Source organism: Onychostoma macrolepis, chromosome 12, assembly GCF_012432095.1.
Source record: "Onychostoma macrolepis isolate SWU-2019 chromosome 12, ASM1243209v1, whole genome shotgun sequence".
Taxonomy (NCBI): Eukaryota; Metazoa; Chordata; class Actinopteri; order Cypriniformes; family Cyprinidae; genus Onychostoma; species Onychostoma macrolepis.
Window position 1 is genome coordinate 9,391,956 of NC_081166.1, and position 16,711 is coordinate 9,408,666.

The following is a 16,711-nucleotide window of genomic DNA, read 5'->3' on the forward strand; positions in this document are numbered from 1 at the left end:
GAGTGAATGCTTTAATGAAAAAAAACCACAGTTTGAACGGAGGAAGTGATGTGTGATTGACTCCGGATACAAATGGGGTGTTATATATAAAAAAGAACACATGTGTATATATAAAATAAAAATAAAAGAATAAAAATAGACTCAGAAATAAGTTTTATAATAAAAACACTGCTAATTATGGAACTAACAAAAAAAAAAGACACACTATATACAATAAAAAAAAAAAAAGGAAAATAAAACAGATAAAAGCAAAAAAAAAAAAAAGTTAGTTTAGTATATGGAATAACTATAGTATAAAAGCAAAACTGACACTGCAAAAACTCACAGCATGAATGAAAAGACGGGAACAGAGAAGGATGACCCCTGCCGAGGGTTTTGAGGGAGGAGGGATATGAGAAGGAGGGGGTGAACACAATGCTAGCACGTGTCACCCGCAAGTAGCAGAAGAAGAAGAAGAAGAAGAAGAGGAAGGAAGAGCGAGCGCAAGACGGAGGGATTGGGATTGCCTTACCTCGGGTAGGTAGAGGAACGCAGGGGGACACTGGAGAGAGTGTGTTAGCATCCCAGAGCCGGAGAGCAGAAGACAGCCTGTGTTGGCCATTGAGCACAGCATGTGGTAGCGGGACGTTTTGCGCATTAAGCTGGGAGATCCTCTCTCTCTATCTCTCCCTCTCTCTCTCTCTCTCTCTCTGAAACCCTCACTCTGCCTCTACTCCTTCTTCTTTGTTTTGTGCAGAAGTCTTTTTGATTCTATCTGCTTCTCTTTTTTGCTGTTCTTTCTCTGGACTGTTTCTTTTCTCAGCTGTTCTGGAGGTGGGCTGAACGCGGGCGTGCGAGTCGTCTGAATGGTCCTGGGCCCTCTGTCATCAAGGCTCGGCTGCGCACTTTCACTTACACTCTTACACACGCACACACACATACGGAAGCCAATGTGAGCCCTCGGAGAGAGAAAAGGGGAGGTTCTGCTAGAGCGAGGGAGAGCAGGAGGAGGAGGAGGAAGGGAGGGATGCTGAGAGGGAGGAGGCAGGAGTTCCCGGGGGTATTCAAAGATCAAACAGACCCACTGTAGAAAATGAAGGGAATGTATAATGACATCACAACAGCTGATCTCGGCCATTAATTGCACATCTCCGCAGCCGCATACACCGCTTTCTGCTCGTGTAACGGAGGAGACGACTCGCAAAACATTTGATTTGCTTTTGATTATCTTTTCATTAATTATTCACTCTAATCATCAGACTTCCTGTAAGGAATAAAGGAAACGACACCTGAATTTTCGACTTGCATTAGTAAAAATTCTAAATAAACAATTACTGATGGTGATCAAGGCTGATGGCCACCAAAGCCAGGGTCTTGTTCCAAGGCTGGGGAGAGTGAGACAGCCCTAGGCTGGACTGGGATATGTATTGGGTTCATTTAGGGTCTTTGGGGGGTTGATCTATTTCTCTTTGGATGCAGACACACCAGATGTGCCCCCATTATGGGGGAGCAAACCCCCACCGATGCACCGAACTACAGCCGCCAAACACAACCACACACAACCCATCCAACAACCTCCTTTGGTGGACCTTTATTGTTTTTAATAGGGTCTTTTCTTTTAGTTCAGAGGAAAAATATATAGTGTTTAGGATGATGTACAATGGAGAAAAAAAAATGTTTTTGATTTTAACAAAAGACTGACCTTACATTGAATTCTGATTTATTGATCTCTCAGGTAAGAGTTATAATGTCTGGTTTGTACAGTAAGTCTGCTTTATGGTTTTCTCACTAATTAAATTGTAAATTATGGTCTAAGTGCTGTAAATTTCATCTGAAAGCAAAACTTTTTGGGGGACAAATAACTGGTTATGATTTAACATAGAATACATGTATTAAATTACCTAATGTTATTTAATATTACAAAAAATACTAACTACAACAGTTTTGTATGTAGTGTAAAATTATAACAACAAATAATAAAAAAAGACTAATTTCCAGAACTAAACATCAAATTTTTTATTTAATTACTTTAACAATCCATCATGCAAACTTCATCCATTTCCACAAAAGAAACAAATCACACAAAGCAAATGTTTAATAAATTTATCAGTTTACACAATTAGCTAAAATCTTTTTCAGTCAAATAAGAGCTATTTGAGAGATTAATAGGATTTTTTTTTAATTACTTGAGAGTTGTTTGCTGACAAATCATTGTAGTCTGTAAACGACATTTCAGTCCAGTTATATCATTTTTTTTAACTAAACATACAAATTTTAATTACTTTAATAATTTACAAAATTATAAGCCATCATGCCAACTTCACCCCTCTCCACAAAAGAAACCATTACAACGACACAAGATACATTTTAAATTTACTAAAATTATAATCTGCAACAATCTTTTTTTTTAATTAATAAAGTATGAAGCACCCAAAACATTAACTGTTTTATTATAATAATAATAATAATAATAATTATTATTATATTAGAGCATTACTTTATCAAATTACTGTAGTCAGCAAATGACATTTCAACCTGTACAAATATAATTTTAGCAAGCGATCTCTATCTTGGTGTGTAAGCAAAATTGAACAGATATACCGGGGTTCAAAGAGAAAACGTAACTTCATTTAATACTGATGAAACGTATTAGATATTAAGCCCCTCGCTAATGACTCCCACTCTGTTTTGTCACGTAAGCATGTAGCAGACGCAGTCATCTTTTCCACCGAGCACGCTAGCATGGGTGAAATTGTGCATACTCTCGTGAACAGATCTCTAAACTAATTTTTATAGTTTAAATTAGATGCGATCACATAGTTTCACTGACATTTTGCCAATTTAAGGTGCAGAAACGAATCTTTGCAGCTCCTTTTCATTCTGCTCTTTTGTCTTAGTGCGCTGTCACTACCCTGTTAACAGTGCTAATAGAAACTGATGAGACATTAGCTGTAATGAGCTGAGTGAGCTAAAGAAATAAAGATGAGTTCACTAGACAGTCATTTTCACTAAAGCTAACTCTGACCATAATACCAGTGGACAACCACAACACTCATTAGTATTAAAAGTCTCTATGTCCATTTCTAGTCCACACTCATAATGGTCAAGAGAAGGAGAGATTACAGGGATCTAATACAATGAGAGAAAATGAGAGAAACTGTCAGTAATAAATAAAACCTTCTTGACAGAAGCTAAACTGTTGCTCACCTTGTGACATTATGATTCTTTACATGCTGCATATCTGAAAAATACATTGCAATATTTGCAACAAAGAACACACTGCTGAATTGATCTCCACACATGATGGATACACATACTCAAGAAAACTGAAGTAAAACCTGAATATGTTATAGCATGGATTTTTCACACTGCCGTTTCTACAAGCTCCATTTGCAGCCGTATAGACACTCAATCAGCAGGGACAACTGTAAGATCCCTGTTGGCACAGAAACATCAGTGCGGATGAGCGTAATGACATAAGATTTCAGACTGTATCAATCAAACCACACACCGCTACTTCAAAGCCATTCAGGTGCTGTGACTACTCTAAAACACACCCCTCCACCAGTTACAACAAATCACTTGCAATCACAGAAAGTAGATTGTGGATGTGAGCCAGGATGGGTTATGTGTTCCGATTTGCTTTTTCCTCTTATTTATGAATCCATACATCCCATCCATACATAAAAACACACAAATGTCAACTCTTTAAAGGGATATTTCATCCCAAAATGAATTCTGTCATCATCTACTCACACTCAAACCTACATATTCCAACAACATCAGACCCCATTGACTTGTATTGTATGGACAAAAAAGGGGACAAATTTCAAAATATCTTCTTTTGTGCTCCACAGAAAAAAGTAGACATAACCCTTTCATTTTTGCACAGTATCAATGTCTCAATTCAAAAGTCTGCAACAAAAACATTTTCAAACATTTCTCATCAAATTCATCCAAGTTCAAATGATCTGAGATGTGCTATCATATGTACTCTCATAGCTCGTCTTTTACTGTCTAACAACAAGTGTCTCATTTGCTTCTGATTTTATTTCTCTTCATAAAAAAACATCCGAAACAAAGCTGATATTCAAATCAAACATAACCGAGATTTCCTATAAGCCTCCTGCGCTATAAAAGAGCAACGCCCGAGCAATATAACCTCCCCCCGAGATGCGTTTTGGTGGATTTCCTCAGATAAAATCTTCATAATCAATTATTTAGCATACATATATGTCGATCAATGGCGTATGTTAGCCGTACCCTTGCAATTTTCATGTTCTCCTGTGCAAATGAGGACAGTGGTGTTTTATCATGTCTGTCATGTCATTTATCATCTCTGTAAAGATGCCTCTTCGAAGTTCACCGGGAAGTCTGAGATTTTTTCAGACTTTTATTTTTTTCCAACTCATCCTTATGAGAACTTAAATGCCCTGTGACATTGAGAACTTCAAAGCGGCACTGCTGTAACTTCAAAGATGGTTTGAACTCTTTTTTCAGCTTCCCCGTGACAGAGAACGTCTTGTTTATTGACACAATGCAAAAAGCCCAGCACGAAAGATGGGATTGGGGGGTTTGGGGCGGCATCGGGGCAAGAAGGTGGTACCAAGTATAGCGTCGAGGGATGGGGGGAATGAGAGTGGGAGGTGGAAGAGCATGTCTGATGCATTCAAAACACAAACGGTCATGAAAAGCTATCGAGTCCCAGCGAGCTCCGGACGCATGTGAAACAAGCGAATGCAAAAAAGCCAGTGGTTATCTATTGGAAAGTGACTTTCACATGCGTCGTCCCTGGCTGGTAGAGGCGCCGTTTGAAATGGGGAATCAAAGGGGTTGAATCCTGACAGGGGGCTGCCACATTAGGCATTCTTCTACCCTCATCCCCTAAGGTGCTTATCCTCTGCAAAGTGGAACAATAGCAAAGAAGAAAGTCAAATGTGTCTCCTCAGTCTTAAGGTGATTGCACGGCTTACATTTCTGACATCTGACCAAACTAGGAATGAAACACTGCTGTCTGGTTTTAACGCAGATTACAGTGTGTCCACGTTCAAATGTGTAATCACCCATCAATAACACCCTCTGACACAAACAACATCCCCTATATCATCCTGGAAGCTGTAAAAAAAAGTTTATATACACTGTAAAAATCTGTAAAAATAGGGCACAATGAACTGTATTAAGTTGAAGATTTTTATTTATTTTTATAATTAATATTTTTTTAACAAGTGTTTACCTTGTTTTAGGGTTAACGGAAATGTACTTAAAATTAATGGATAATGTCCTGGCAGAAAAATACCATTTTCCTTTTTTTTTTATACAGTATGTGTGTATGTGTATGTATACACACACACACACACACAAACACACACACACACACACACATACACGTGTACAGATAGATAGATATGTTTTATGTTTTATTTTTGAGGGAAATGCCCATAACGTAACAGAAAAGGTACCGGCAAATTTTTTGTCAAGAAAAACAAAATCTATCCTTAAAAACATTTTAAAAATGCATTGGTTTAAAATGATTCTAAAAGGCAGGAGAGTTCCCCTAATTGAAGAATCACTCAATGACATGACGTAAAAGAACAGCTGAATCAGTTGTTCTAACAAGTCCACTGAAACTGTTTAAAAGCAGTGATTCACAGAAATGAGTCAGACCTCCCATTACTAGTAGGAAACACAGAATCCTGTTCATTCATGTTTGTGTATCCAACAGAATTAGAGCTCGGTTTAAAACCAGCAAAACACCATGAATCAGCTGCACAGTTTCACCATTTTTCCCTCTCTTACTTCATTGAGTTTCAATAGCAGCCAGTTCACATGGAGGTCATGAGCATTGCATAAGGCGATGGCTGTCCAACCACATTACCTGCAACAGTCCAAACAAAGCTGAAAATCTTGCAGGGTGACGCACTAATCTGCCGTTTCACTGCAACATGAAAAAGCACTGTGTTTTGCACTGGGGGTAGTTTCATCATATACAACAAACCATTACATAGCTGTAGCTTATGACTACCTGAGGCTCGCTAGTCAAGAATGCTGGGTACTTATTGTCTCACATCTTGCTGAACAGCAGTGGGGGTCCACAATGAATAAACCTCTGGCATGATGATTGAGAGCATGTGCTTATTTTTTCATTTCACTGCACGAAATTGAATTTGACTTCACACTGCGCCATATTGCATTAGCTCAAAGGGTAACTTGTGATTACCCAGAGTACAATGAGTTTATTAGGGCATAATTGAAAATATAATTGTAAGTAAATTAGCTCACTATTGTGCGAGTGTATTTTGAAGCGATTAGAGCTGAGAGGGACTGTGCGATGAGTTGAAATGAAGGAGCTAATTATTGATTTGGGAATCCAGGATGGCATTTGCCACTTCCGATGTGAACCTGGGAAGCAGGAAGAATGAAAAAGAAGGAGAAACTATTGTTTTGTTTATTTTTGTTTTGTTAATTGGTTTTGTTTCTCTCTGTGAAGTAGCTAGAAGCATCATTAAATTATACAGAATATTTACAGTAACACTTTACAATAAAGTCCTGTAAGGTAATACAAAAGCCAATATGAGATAACACTGAACAATATTTTAACAACATTTATTAATCTTGGATAATGGTTGGGGCTGATAATTTTTTTGTCTCTTATGCTCACCAAAGCTGCATTTATTTGATCGAGAAAAATTTTTTTTTTGTATTCTCTTTTAATATACTTAAAATGTGATGGCAAAGCTATTATTTGAGTATTTAGTGTCACATGTTTCATATTATCACAGACATAAAAATCTTTATATCACAGTTGAAAATGGTTTTGCTGCTTAAAATCTTTGTGGGGAACCATTATACTGAAAGTTCACAGGAAGAGCATGTATTAGATTTTTTTGTAATACTGATAAACTTAATGCATTTAATGAATAGTATAACAAAGTATTCACTTCTTGCTTTCATAAATATATATATATATATATATATATATATTAGGGGTGTCAACGTTAACGCGTTAACGCATGCGATTAATCAAAAACATTTAACGCGTTAATATTTTTTTTAACGCAGATTAATCGCTTGATAAGGTTTGACCCCAACTTCTTCCCGTCATCGCAGCGCGGAAGGTTATCTATCATTGAGTGATGAGGCTACCGCACCAGTGTTGCCAGGGTAACAGCACAAGTGGGCTATTTTGAAAATACAGTCGCGGGAAAAATTACAGAGCCGTGGTTTGCATTTTTTGGCTACTTTTATAATGTACCACGGCCTCCCAAGGTGTATATAGACAAATAAAAATTTAAATAGATCCTTTTACTAATGTGTATTATACTTGGAATGTATCCATGGCAACTTAAGAAAGGAGAGGCGGTTGTAACATCAAACAACGTTGAGTTTCAGCAGAGCAGCAGAAATAAACATGACAACTGCCACTATATATTATATAAGATAATAAACACACGATTACGATAGGATATTTGTATGTGATTTTTTCTAGGTGAATGTGTACATCTGAAATGCTAATTTGTGCAGTGATATAAAAGGTTATAAATAGCATATTTTAACAACAGTAAACGACCAAATTCCACATGTGATCGCAAAAGGAAGTTATTACAAACACTCGATGGTGGTTTGAAGTGAGTTCTGAGTAAAAGTGTACTATTAATCTCATAAATTGTCTTATTATTAGCATGATGCTAATATTAGCTCTAATGCACCTGCAGAACAGGTCCAATTCTTCTTCATAATGCATTTTGTCATAATACTTCACGTAAGGTCGCAAGAAATGTTTTGTTGTATTTATTTAGAAATACTTTTGATAATAGTTGGGTAAATGTATACTGGGATTGAAGCGATGTAGCTTGGTAAACGTTTTATTGCCAGTTTAAAGGCTGATAATGTCTGAATAAAAACAAAAGAATAATGATAAAAGAATAATAAGGAGTATGACTCATACCTGGCGGAAGTGTGAAAGATTCTGTTTCCTTAAACTAGTTTGTCATGCATTTCTTTATTTCTTTTTAAATGATTTTAAATTTGTGATTAATCATGATTAATCACAGTCCATGACTGTAATTAACGCGATTACATTTTTTAATCGATTGACAGCACTAATATATATATATATATATATATATATATATATTATTGATCTCATACTTTTGAATGTTAGTGTATAAAAAAACTTTTTTATTTCTTTGTATAAATGAACTTGAACATATTATGAGAAATTATATATAAATTAACATTAATCTAGATTAAAAATGTTGTAAAAATGATACCTAATGCAATATGTATTAGAAAAAAATATTTACTAATCTGTTAACCTGTATTAATGACACAGACAACCACAGAAATAAGTTTTATTGTAATGCCACCCTGTATTAAAAGAATGGTTGAGCCTGAGAGAGTGTCTACAATTTTAAAACAATAGAATGACCATAGAATGGGTGAGAGCATGTAACATGTCCCTCAGGCATTAATCTCAATGTAAAGGTGTGAAGTTTCCAGGTTTAAGACCCCAGCACTACCAGAACAGGATTAGGGGACAATAGAGCACCTGAGGCCGAGGGACAGGGCAGTATGGGACAGCCAACCCAGGGTGAATTACTCTAATATCTCTACATAATATCATTTCCCACAGTGCTCTCTGTCACCCCCTCACCTGAAATATTGGTGTGGCTTGCTGTTGGCGATAGGGCTGCAAAATCCAACAGTAGCACCCATAAACAGAGTGCATGGCACATGGCACTATTTCTCATCTCTCTCTCCCTTTCGCTCTCTCTCTTCCACACTGCCTTACAGGCCCAGGGGCCTCCCGACCCTTTTAATGTTGAGCAAATCTGTTCAAAGTTCATCCATCATTCGGGCAGAGCACTGAGACAGCGCTCCATCGGCCTCCTCTGCTGCTCCATCATACTCTCCATCACATAGTCTTTTCTTTTCTCCTCGCCCTCCAAAAAAAAAAAAAAAAAACTTCAGAGACTCTGCATGCCTTTGAGGTGAGGAGAGAGAACGGCGAACAGCACAGCCTATGTGTGCGTACAATATCTTAACACCAAGAGTCTAAAGCGACTACGCCACCTCGGGATTCATTCTGAAGTCGTACAGTAGAGTCTTCTGACGTCATGTGGAAATGCAATTCACCAAAGCAATCCGGCTTGTTCTGGTTTACTTCTCTCTGACGCCGAGGTACAATATATGCCTGATGAAATTTAAGCTCACCTCCACCGGAATTTGCATTTCTGTGGAACAAATGTGTGTGATTTATTGAGGCTGTGGCGCACTGAGGGAAACTCGCTTGGCAGAAACGGCGTTTTACCATATATGCAACCTGCTCCGGAGTAGATGTTTCAATTGCAAGATCGCAGAGGGAAAACCCCCCGCTTTGGTTAAATTGTCAACACATCTCAAGATGATTGCTAAGTGCACCCAAGAGCATTATGATGTTTGCGTCAGTGCCCTACAGTTTTTACATTAAACAAATTATATTCACGTAGTATCTGACTTTTACAATGTCCCCCCCTCCCCCCATGTTCGAAGTAGACTAAATAAAATGCATAAAAGTGTCCACATGTTTCAAATATAATTTTGTGAAAATAAAACATCAAAATATGGGTGAAATAATGAATGCTGTCATTCAGTATAACAGATAAATTTAAGAGATAAAACATACTTATTCTGACCAGTAATTACTAAAACATATAAAAGAATAAGTGATCATACCAAATTGTATTATATTTTGAATGATTAAAAGCTTCTTGCTGACAAATGGGTAAAACCTAGTGGTTTAAAGGATAGTGGCAAATATTTAACATATTTTGGGGTATTTTTGTTGTTATTATTTAATTTTTTTCTGCAAATCATTGCAAAAATGTGATAGTCATTAGTTTTCACTCTGAAAAAAAATGTAATTAAATGGGACACATTCTAATGTATGAAAAAATAAACCTGTATTAAACTTTTATTGTTTTGATGCTTGAAAACCCCTTTTCATCTTTGACCCATATATTAAACAAATTTTCACATTGTATAGTATTCTTATTGGTGTACATACTTGCCACTTTCATTTTTTTTATTTTAAATTCAATTTATGTCTACTTTTTGATAGGAAAACGTGTTAAAGCTTTAATAAAACATGCCTACATGATTGGCCAAGTCAGAGGAACATGTACAGAGAGATAAGGGTGAAAATAAGAGGTTAATTTGGAAATCACTATTATTATTTTTTAATGTAGACCCTTTGAGTCTCTGAGACCCCAGTCAATCTCAACAGACCATGAATGTTGAAGCTGATCTCTGAGGTTGTAAAAAATTATGAAATTATGGAAACTGAGTGAAAAAGAAAGGGAATTGAACAGACAGAGGGTATCAGGTGGAAATGGAGAGAGAGAGAGAAAGATGGAGAAGGAGTGAGAGAGGAAGAGCGAGAGCGAGCACCCAGATGGAAACAACGCACCTTGGCCTGCCTGACACAGCCCTATTACCATAAACTTCATTTTTCTCCCTGAACACTCAGTAAATAAGAGTGGGAATAAGTGAACAAGCCCATCCGGCGTTTCGAGGAGAAAATGGGAAGAGAGGAGGAGGAGGAGGAGAGGAGGAACGGGGGAGCTGCTGAAGGACTCCGACACAGAGGAGATGCCTCATACAATCGAGCAGCTCTATAATATCAATCAAGCATGACGCGTAAATTTTCTTTCTCGTGCTCGTGTTGATTTATCCTTAGCCTCGCAGGTAATTCAGCTCCCCTCCAGAGACCACGCACACTTGTTCTGTTCATACACTTCTTTTAGCACCCCCTTTCTCAATTTACATATAAAAAAACATTTAAAATAAGTGTTAGGTTTCAATTGCTTCTCTCACTTCACTGTGGTTTAAAAAAGCTATGATTGAGGAAACAAGAGGAAAACAGAAGTTAATAAAACAGGTGTGTTGTATTTAGATGTATTAACGAATGAAGTGACGTTGCATGTGAAGGAAAATAGACAGTTAGTTTTCACTGGTTCTCCAAACAGACAACTAAAAAACAACTTTATGATCACAAGGTTTTCACAGGTTAACGGCTGCATCAGCAACAGACAAGTGGTAAATGTCAATCCTACTATAATGGTTATTGCTAACTTTTAAATGTCAGAATCAGGTAGGACTAATGTGCAAAGACTGCATTAACCCAAGAAATTTAAAAAGCTGATTCAAAAGCTGATTCACAGCTGATTCAACCATTAAAATTACGTGGTTCCAAATCTGTAAAATAAAAAAATCAACTGAGTATTGTATTGTAGACATAAAAGAAGCTGTCAAGGTTCCCCCTCGGTAGTAATCGCTTTCTCCCGCGTCTGGCCCTTGGAATCGTCCTAACTTCCCCCCGTTACGACACTACTGATTACAAGTCTTATGAAGCAATATGATAGATCTGTGTGTTAAAAAAAAAAAAAAAAAAAACCTGAGCTGAACTTGAGATATGGTTTAATCCAATTCACAAATGAATGATTTTGAGAAAGGTTTTGTGAACTTCAACTAATTCAGTGAAAAGAGACATTTTTTTTTAATGCATACTTAATGGGGAGTTTGAGCAGATGTCAATTTTCGATGACTTGTGACTTAAATATAGGTCCTTTTCTCACACAAATTACTGCATGACTTGTAATATGGTCAAGCATTCATTTAAATATACTATTAATGAATAAGTACAGATTAAATATTATTTCATGTTCAATTGTATAATAATCATGACTGAAATATAAAATCTACTGTATTTCCTTAAAAAGCTAACAAAATTCAATCACATAAGCATCGCTCTAACATCTAACAAGAGATGATCGAAAGATGTACTGCAGATGAAACAAATTTCAGTTAAAAACACACACATTTAATAGACATCTGGATGACGCATATGTCTTATCAGAGTATTATGGACTCGCTTGCGTAGAAGTTAAATTACACCAGAAAGTCTGCACTACAAACGCAGCGCCCCGCGGAGAGTGACGGTAAACCCTCAGAAGCGACGACGGAGGCATTTGAGCGCCGCTGCAGTGGAACAGGTGCGGAGGACAAGACCTCTCTCACAGGAGTGCTAATACCCATTGGCACAGGCTGTGCAGAAGCGGGCGGCACAGCATGGCACCGTGCTCAGCCGCAGCGACGGGGAACAGCTGGTAATGTGGGGCGGGCACACAGGGGGTGGATGTGGGGGTTTTAGGGAGGTTGCAGAAGCCGCATTCTGGCCTCCTGCTACATCCGAGTGGGTTCTGAAGTCATCCGGACCAGTGCAGCTGTGTCACCAGCCAACGGCACATTCGGGCTGACAACAAACACCCCTCCCTCACTTATTCTCTCTCATGCAATCCAAAACCACTCTGTTCATTCCACCACTTAGTCGCTACCCATACGATAATGTACCACAGTAAACATTGTTTTGGCACAGTGCTGCACTACTTCCAACTTCACTTGAGCCACTAGTGGCATTAAAAAAGAAATTCAAATGGCAGACAAAACCTAAAACCTTCTGCTACAGAAGGTCCCATATAATTTTTGTATGGTTTTACAGAAGAAACAATAGCTGACGTAGCTTTATTTTATTTTATTTTTATTTTTTTACAAGAGGGCAGCTGTGGTCAATCTGGCTCACTTAGGGGCCTATACCATGACCAAAGGGGGGGAAAAAGTTTTTTGAAACACACCTTTTTTCCTACTTTCCTTTTCTTTTTCCTTTTTTCTTTGCTGTCTTCTCTCTTCTCCATGCTTCCTTCTCCCTTTTCTTCTTTTCTTGCTGCTTTCCATCTCTTTTCCTTTCCTGTCTCCTTTTTTCCTTGCTGATTTACTTTTCTTTTTCCTTAATACTTTCATGCCTTTTTATTTCTTTCCTTGCTGCATTCCTTTCCTTTTCCTTCTTACTTCCCTTCCCTTCACCATTTACTTAATACTTTCATGCCTTTTTCTTTCTTTCCTTGCTGCATTCCTTTCCTTTTCCCCTTTTCTCTTCCCCTTTTCCTTCTTACTTTCCTTCCCTTTACCATTTACTTTCATTCCTATTTTTTCTCTTTTCCCAGATGATTTCCTTCCCCTTTTCCTCCTGTCCTTCTAGCCTTCATTTTATTTTCCCTGTTGCATTTCTTGCCTTTTCCATTCTTCCCTTCCTACATTTTATCCCTCTTTCCTTTCTTTCATTCCTGTCTTTTTTCTTTTTTCCTTAATGGTTCCTTCCTGTCTTCCTTTCTCCATGCTGCTTTCCTTTTTTTCCTTCTTTCCTTCCAGCTGTCCTATCCCTTGCCTTCCTTTTTTTCTGTCTTTCCCGTTGTTCATGCCTGGTTCAACTTTTGCAACTCATGCATGTTATACGGAAAAGAGCCCCAAAAAAATAAAATAAAATAATAATAATAATAATTATATATATATATATATATAATATATATATAAATAAAAAGGGTAACACTTTACAATAAGGTGTCATTTGTTAACATTAGTTAATGTATTAACTAACATTAACAAACAAAGAACAATGCATTTATTAAACTATTTATTAATATTTGTTAATGTTAGTTAATGAAAATACAGTTGTTCATTGTTTATTCATGTTAGTTCACAGTGCGTTAACTAATGTTAACAAACACAACTTGTGATTTTAATAATGCATTAGTAAATACTGAAATGAACATTAACTAAGATTAATAAATGCTGTAGAAGTATTGTTCATTCTTAGTTCATGTTTACTAATGTTGTTAACTAATGTTAACTAATGAACCTTATTGTAAAGTGCTACCATAAAAAGAGTGATATGAAGGTGTGCACATGATTTTATGACTTTTTTTCAGTTTAAATCAACTGCACAGCAAAATTGACCCACTTATCAAATTGAGTGCACAATTTCTTTTTGCAATTTTTAAAATCCAGAATAATAGTGCATTAAAAAAAAAATTAAAAATGTCCCCTCAGTTGGAATTTAACACAAGATAGAAAACTAATTAATCTGGGGGCTGCACACATGTCTAGGTACAGATCGACAGTGTGTAGATCTATCGGAAGACTACCACAGGTGAAAAAAAAGAAAAAAAGAAAAGTCATTAAAACGTGTTTTGTGGTAATTGGTTGAGTGGGCCGGGAGCTAGAAATACTCGACACGTGAGGAATGGAGCATGCTGGTCATGTCCTATAGTGCGACATTGGTTAATAAAAAGACTCGTGTCACTGCAGGCTACCGGCGATGTGTGTTTCACCCTCCAAAGGTTTAGTGCACCAGCAATTTATCGGCCGTAAGGCAAAAGCCACTCAGTATTACCAGCCTCCCGCACCACCTCCCCAGCCTCCCTCTATCTAAATGAATGGCATGCAATCCATCGCCTCGGATCCATTCAATTTTCAGAGGGTTTTCAAGCGCAAGTCATTTTCTGCACTTAATATCACGAATGAATGTTCCAGAGAGAGGAAGGAAGAGAGGGACGGGGGGGAAAAAAGGAGAAAATTTGGAATGTTATGTGAAGATTGACATGACAGATTAATCTTTGATGGTGACAGAACGTATCAAATTACCTCTAGCACACCTGGACACAAAAAAGGCAACGTTTATTGGTTTTGATCACGTCAGGGGTCCACCTCTAAAGACAATTTCACCGGGTTCATGCTAATCCTGTGTGTTTGGACTGGTTGAGCCCATAACACAAAGATACAATCTCCACACAAGCATAAGACTAAATTACTTCCAGCCAGATGATTATTAAAAACACACTGCCTCCCCTGGATCAGACTTTATCTCATCTGGCTAAAATAGACAGTTGTCATCTCGGGCAAATTATATGAAAATGAGGCAAGATAGCGACTGTTTGATCCGGCTTCCACAAGCTGTTAGAGCAGTAATTCCTGCCCCAAAAGAAGGCTTGTTTACCACACATTACAGGAATGAGGAATGAATGGTAAATTAGCTGTGTGAAAAATGAAAATAAGACATTAACAGTGTGAGGATTAGGCACGCCGTATACATATGTATGATTACAAATTAAAGGCTTTTCTGCTCTCCCAGAGTCCCAAATGTAGTTATTTCAATGAAATGCATTATGAAATTGAATATTAGTCAGGCGCACACACACACACACAAATGAACACACGCGCTAAAGTATCACTCCACGACCTCTTGGCGAAGTCCTCTCAGAGTCTTTGTGACGGCGCGAGGGGGACAGAGGGAGGTCTTAAAGGGCAACTTTAAACAGGGTCTTGTAGCTGCATTAGAATTCTAAGTATTTAAGTAGTGAGTATAAAGGAGGGTCCCGCGAGCCTGATCTCTCTAATCTACAAATGGCTCCTTGCTATTAAACTGCTAATTCTGGGGATTAAGGGATCCCTGAGAACACAATCCCCTTTCTCACTTTTTTGTGAGTTTGCTGAAGGTGTGGGTTTAAATATTAATGAGCTGGGAAAGGAAAGGTGGGGGAGCAGAAATTAGAGGTGTGGAATTTCACTGGGAAAAACGTGCACGCTGTTTTCCTCCTGTAATGCGCATTTGTATCACTTGGATGTATGTGAATGAAGAGTCTGTTAATTAAAGTATCAAACAAAACTCTCACTCATATGTGTTTATGAGCCCAATTTAACAGTCTAAATACAGAAAACCAAGCATACGCACACGACGAGCAGAAACACGCCAACAAACGAACTGTGTCCACTGCACCGAGAGCGCTCCTGCCTCGCTGGCAGCTCAGAGAAGCAACAGCATTAAAATTTAAATAGCTAGAATGATGATGGGCCGAATTCTAACAGTTGCAGAGCACAGCAAAATGACTGCTGCTTCTTTCTGTTTGTTTCTGGTCAGCTGCTCTACCCTGGGTTGCTGCGGTGGGTCCCTGAACGTACACCAAGGTCTGTCTGCCTCTCCCACACACGCCGAAAAGGTCAGACGTGTTTCAGACTAGCGTCTTTAACTTGGGAACAAGCGCTCGCTGATTTCCTGTCCTCTTGCTGCCAGATCTAAACAATTGTATGATTTGAAATGGGAAAGAAAGAAAGAAAGAATCAAAGGTGGAAAGGAGGAAGTAAAAAAGAAAATGAAAAATACACATTGTGTCATTCTGTCAATTAACTATTGAATAGTACCTCACAACACTGACAACAGCAAACAAAATATTACTGTTCTTGATATGGACAGCAATAATAAAAACAAAAAAAAAACCTAGATTTGCATTTCCTGAAGGAAATACCAGTGCTTGCAAAGCAGGAAAAGAATTACGTTAAAGTTTTAGTCTTTGCTTCTGCCTAAATGAAATGCTAAATTGCTTTTATTTATGTTGGCTGTGTTTGAGCAACCAACACACAACACTGCACTGTATCAACAGTGTAAAGGCAGAGAAAGATGGTTAAAAAGAAAAACATTCACGATTCAGTATGCAAATATACTTAAGACCAATCACAATTCAGCATGCAAATAATTTTATGAAGTTACCGCTACTTCATTTTAACAAGTAAATACACTAAGTAAATTTAAAGTTTGCCAAAAAACATTTGGAATTATTTACAAAGCAAAGCAGTTTGGGTTGAATCCACTGAAGAAAATTAATATGTACGAGTAGCAAAAATGTTTAAGGAATATTAATGCAGTTCTGCCTTGCGAACACTGTTAACTGCATTCTCTCTATATCTATTTGTTTAAAGCGTGTTGCGCAGCAAAAACGGGCAATAAATCGCAAGAGAAATATTTATAATAAGACTGCATTATACATCAACTGTGTGTTTGGTTGTGTGCCTAATAACAGAACAG

General features: G+C 37.6%; 1 protein-coding gene across 17 annotated transcripts in view; it reads right to left on the reverse strand.

Moving 5' to 3' along the window:
• The window catches only part of rbfox3a (RNA binding fox-1 homolog 3a), a 450,519-nt gene that overhangs the window by 105,391 nt on the left and 328,417 nt on the right, over positions 1 to 16,711 (reverse strand). The window contains exon 1 of one of the 17 annotated variants that reach the window (XM_058792721.1): positions 512 to 893. The exons of the other annotated variants lie outside the window; for them this stretch is intronic. Coding sequence (XP_058648704.1) covers positions 512 to 637 — 126 coding nt within the window. The 5' untranslated portion in view covers positions 638 to 893. Of the gene's footprint in view, positions 1 to 511; positions 894 to 16,711 lie in introns of those variants that run through there. 17 annotated transcript variants of the gene reach the window in all.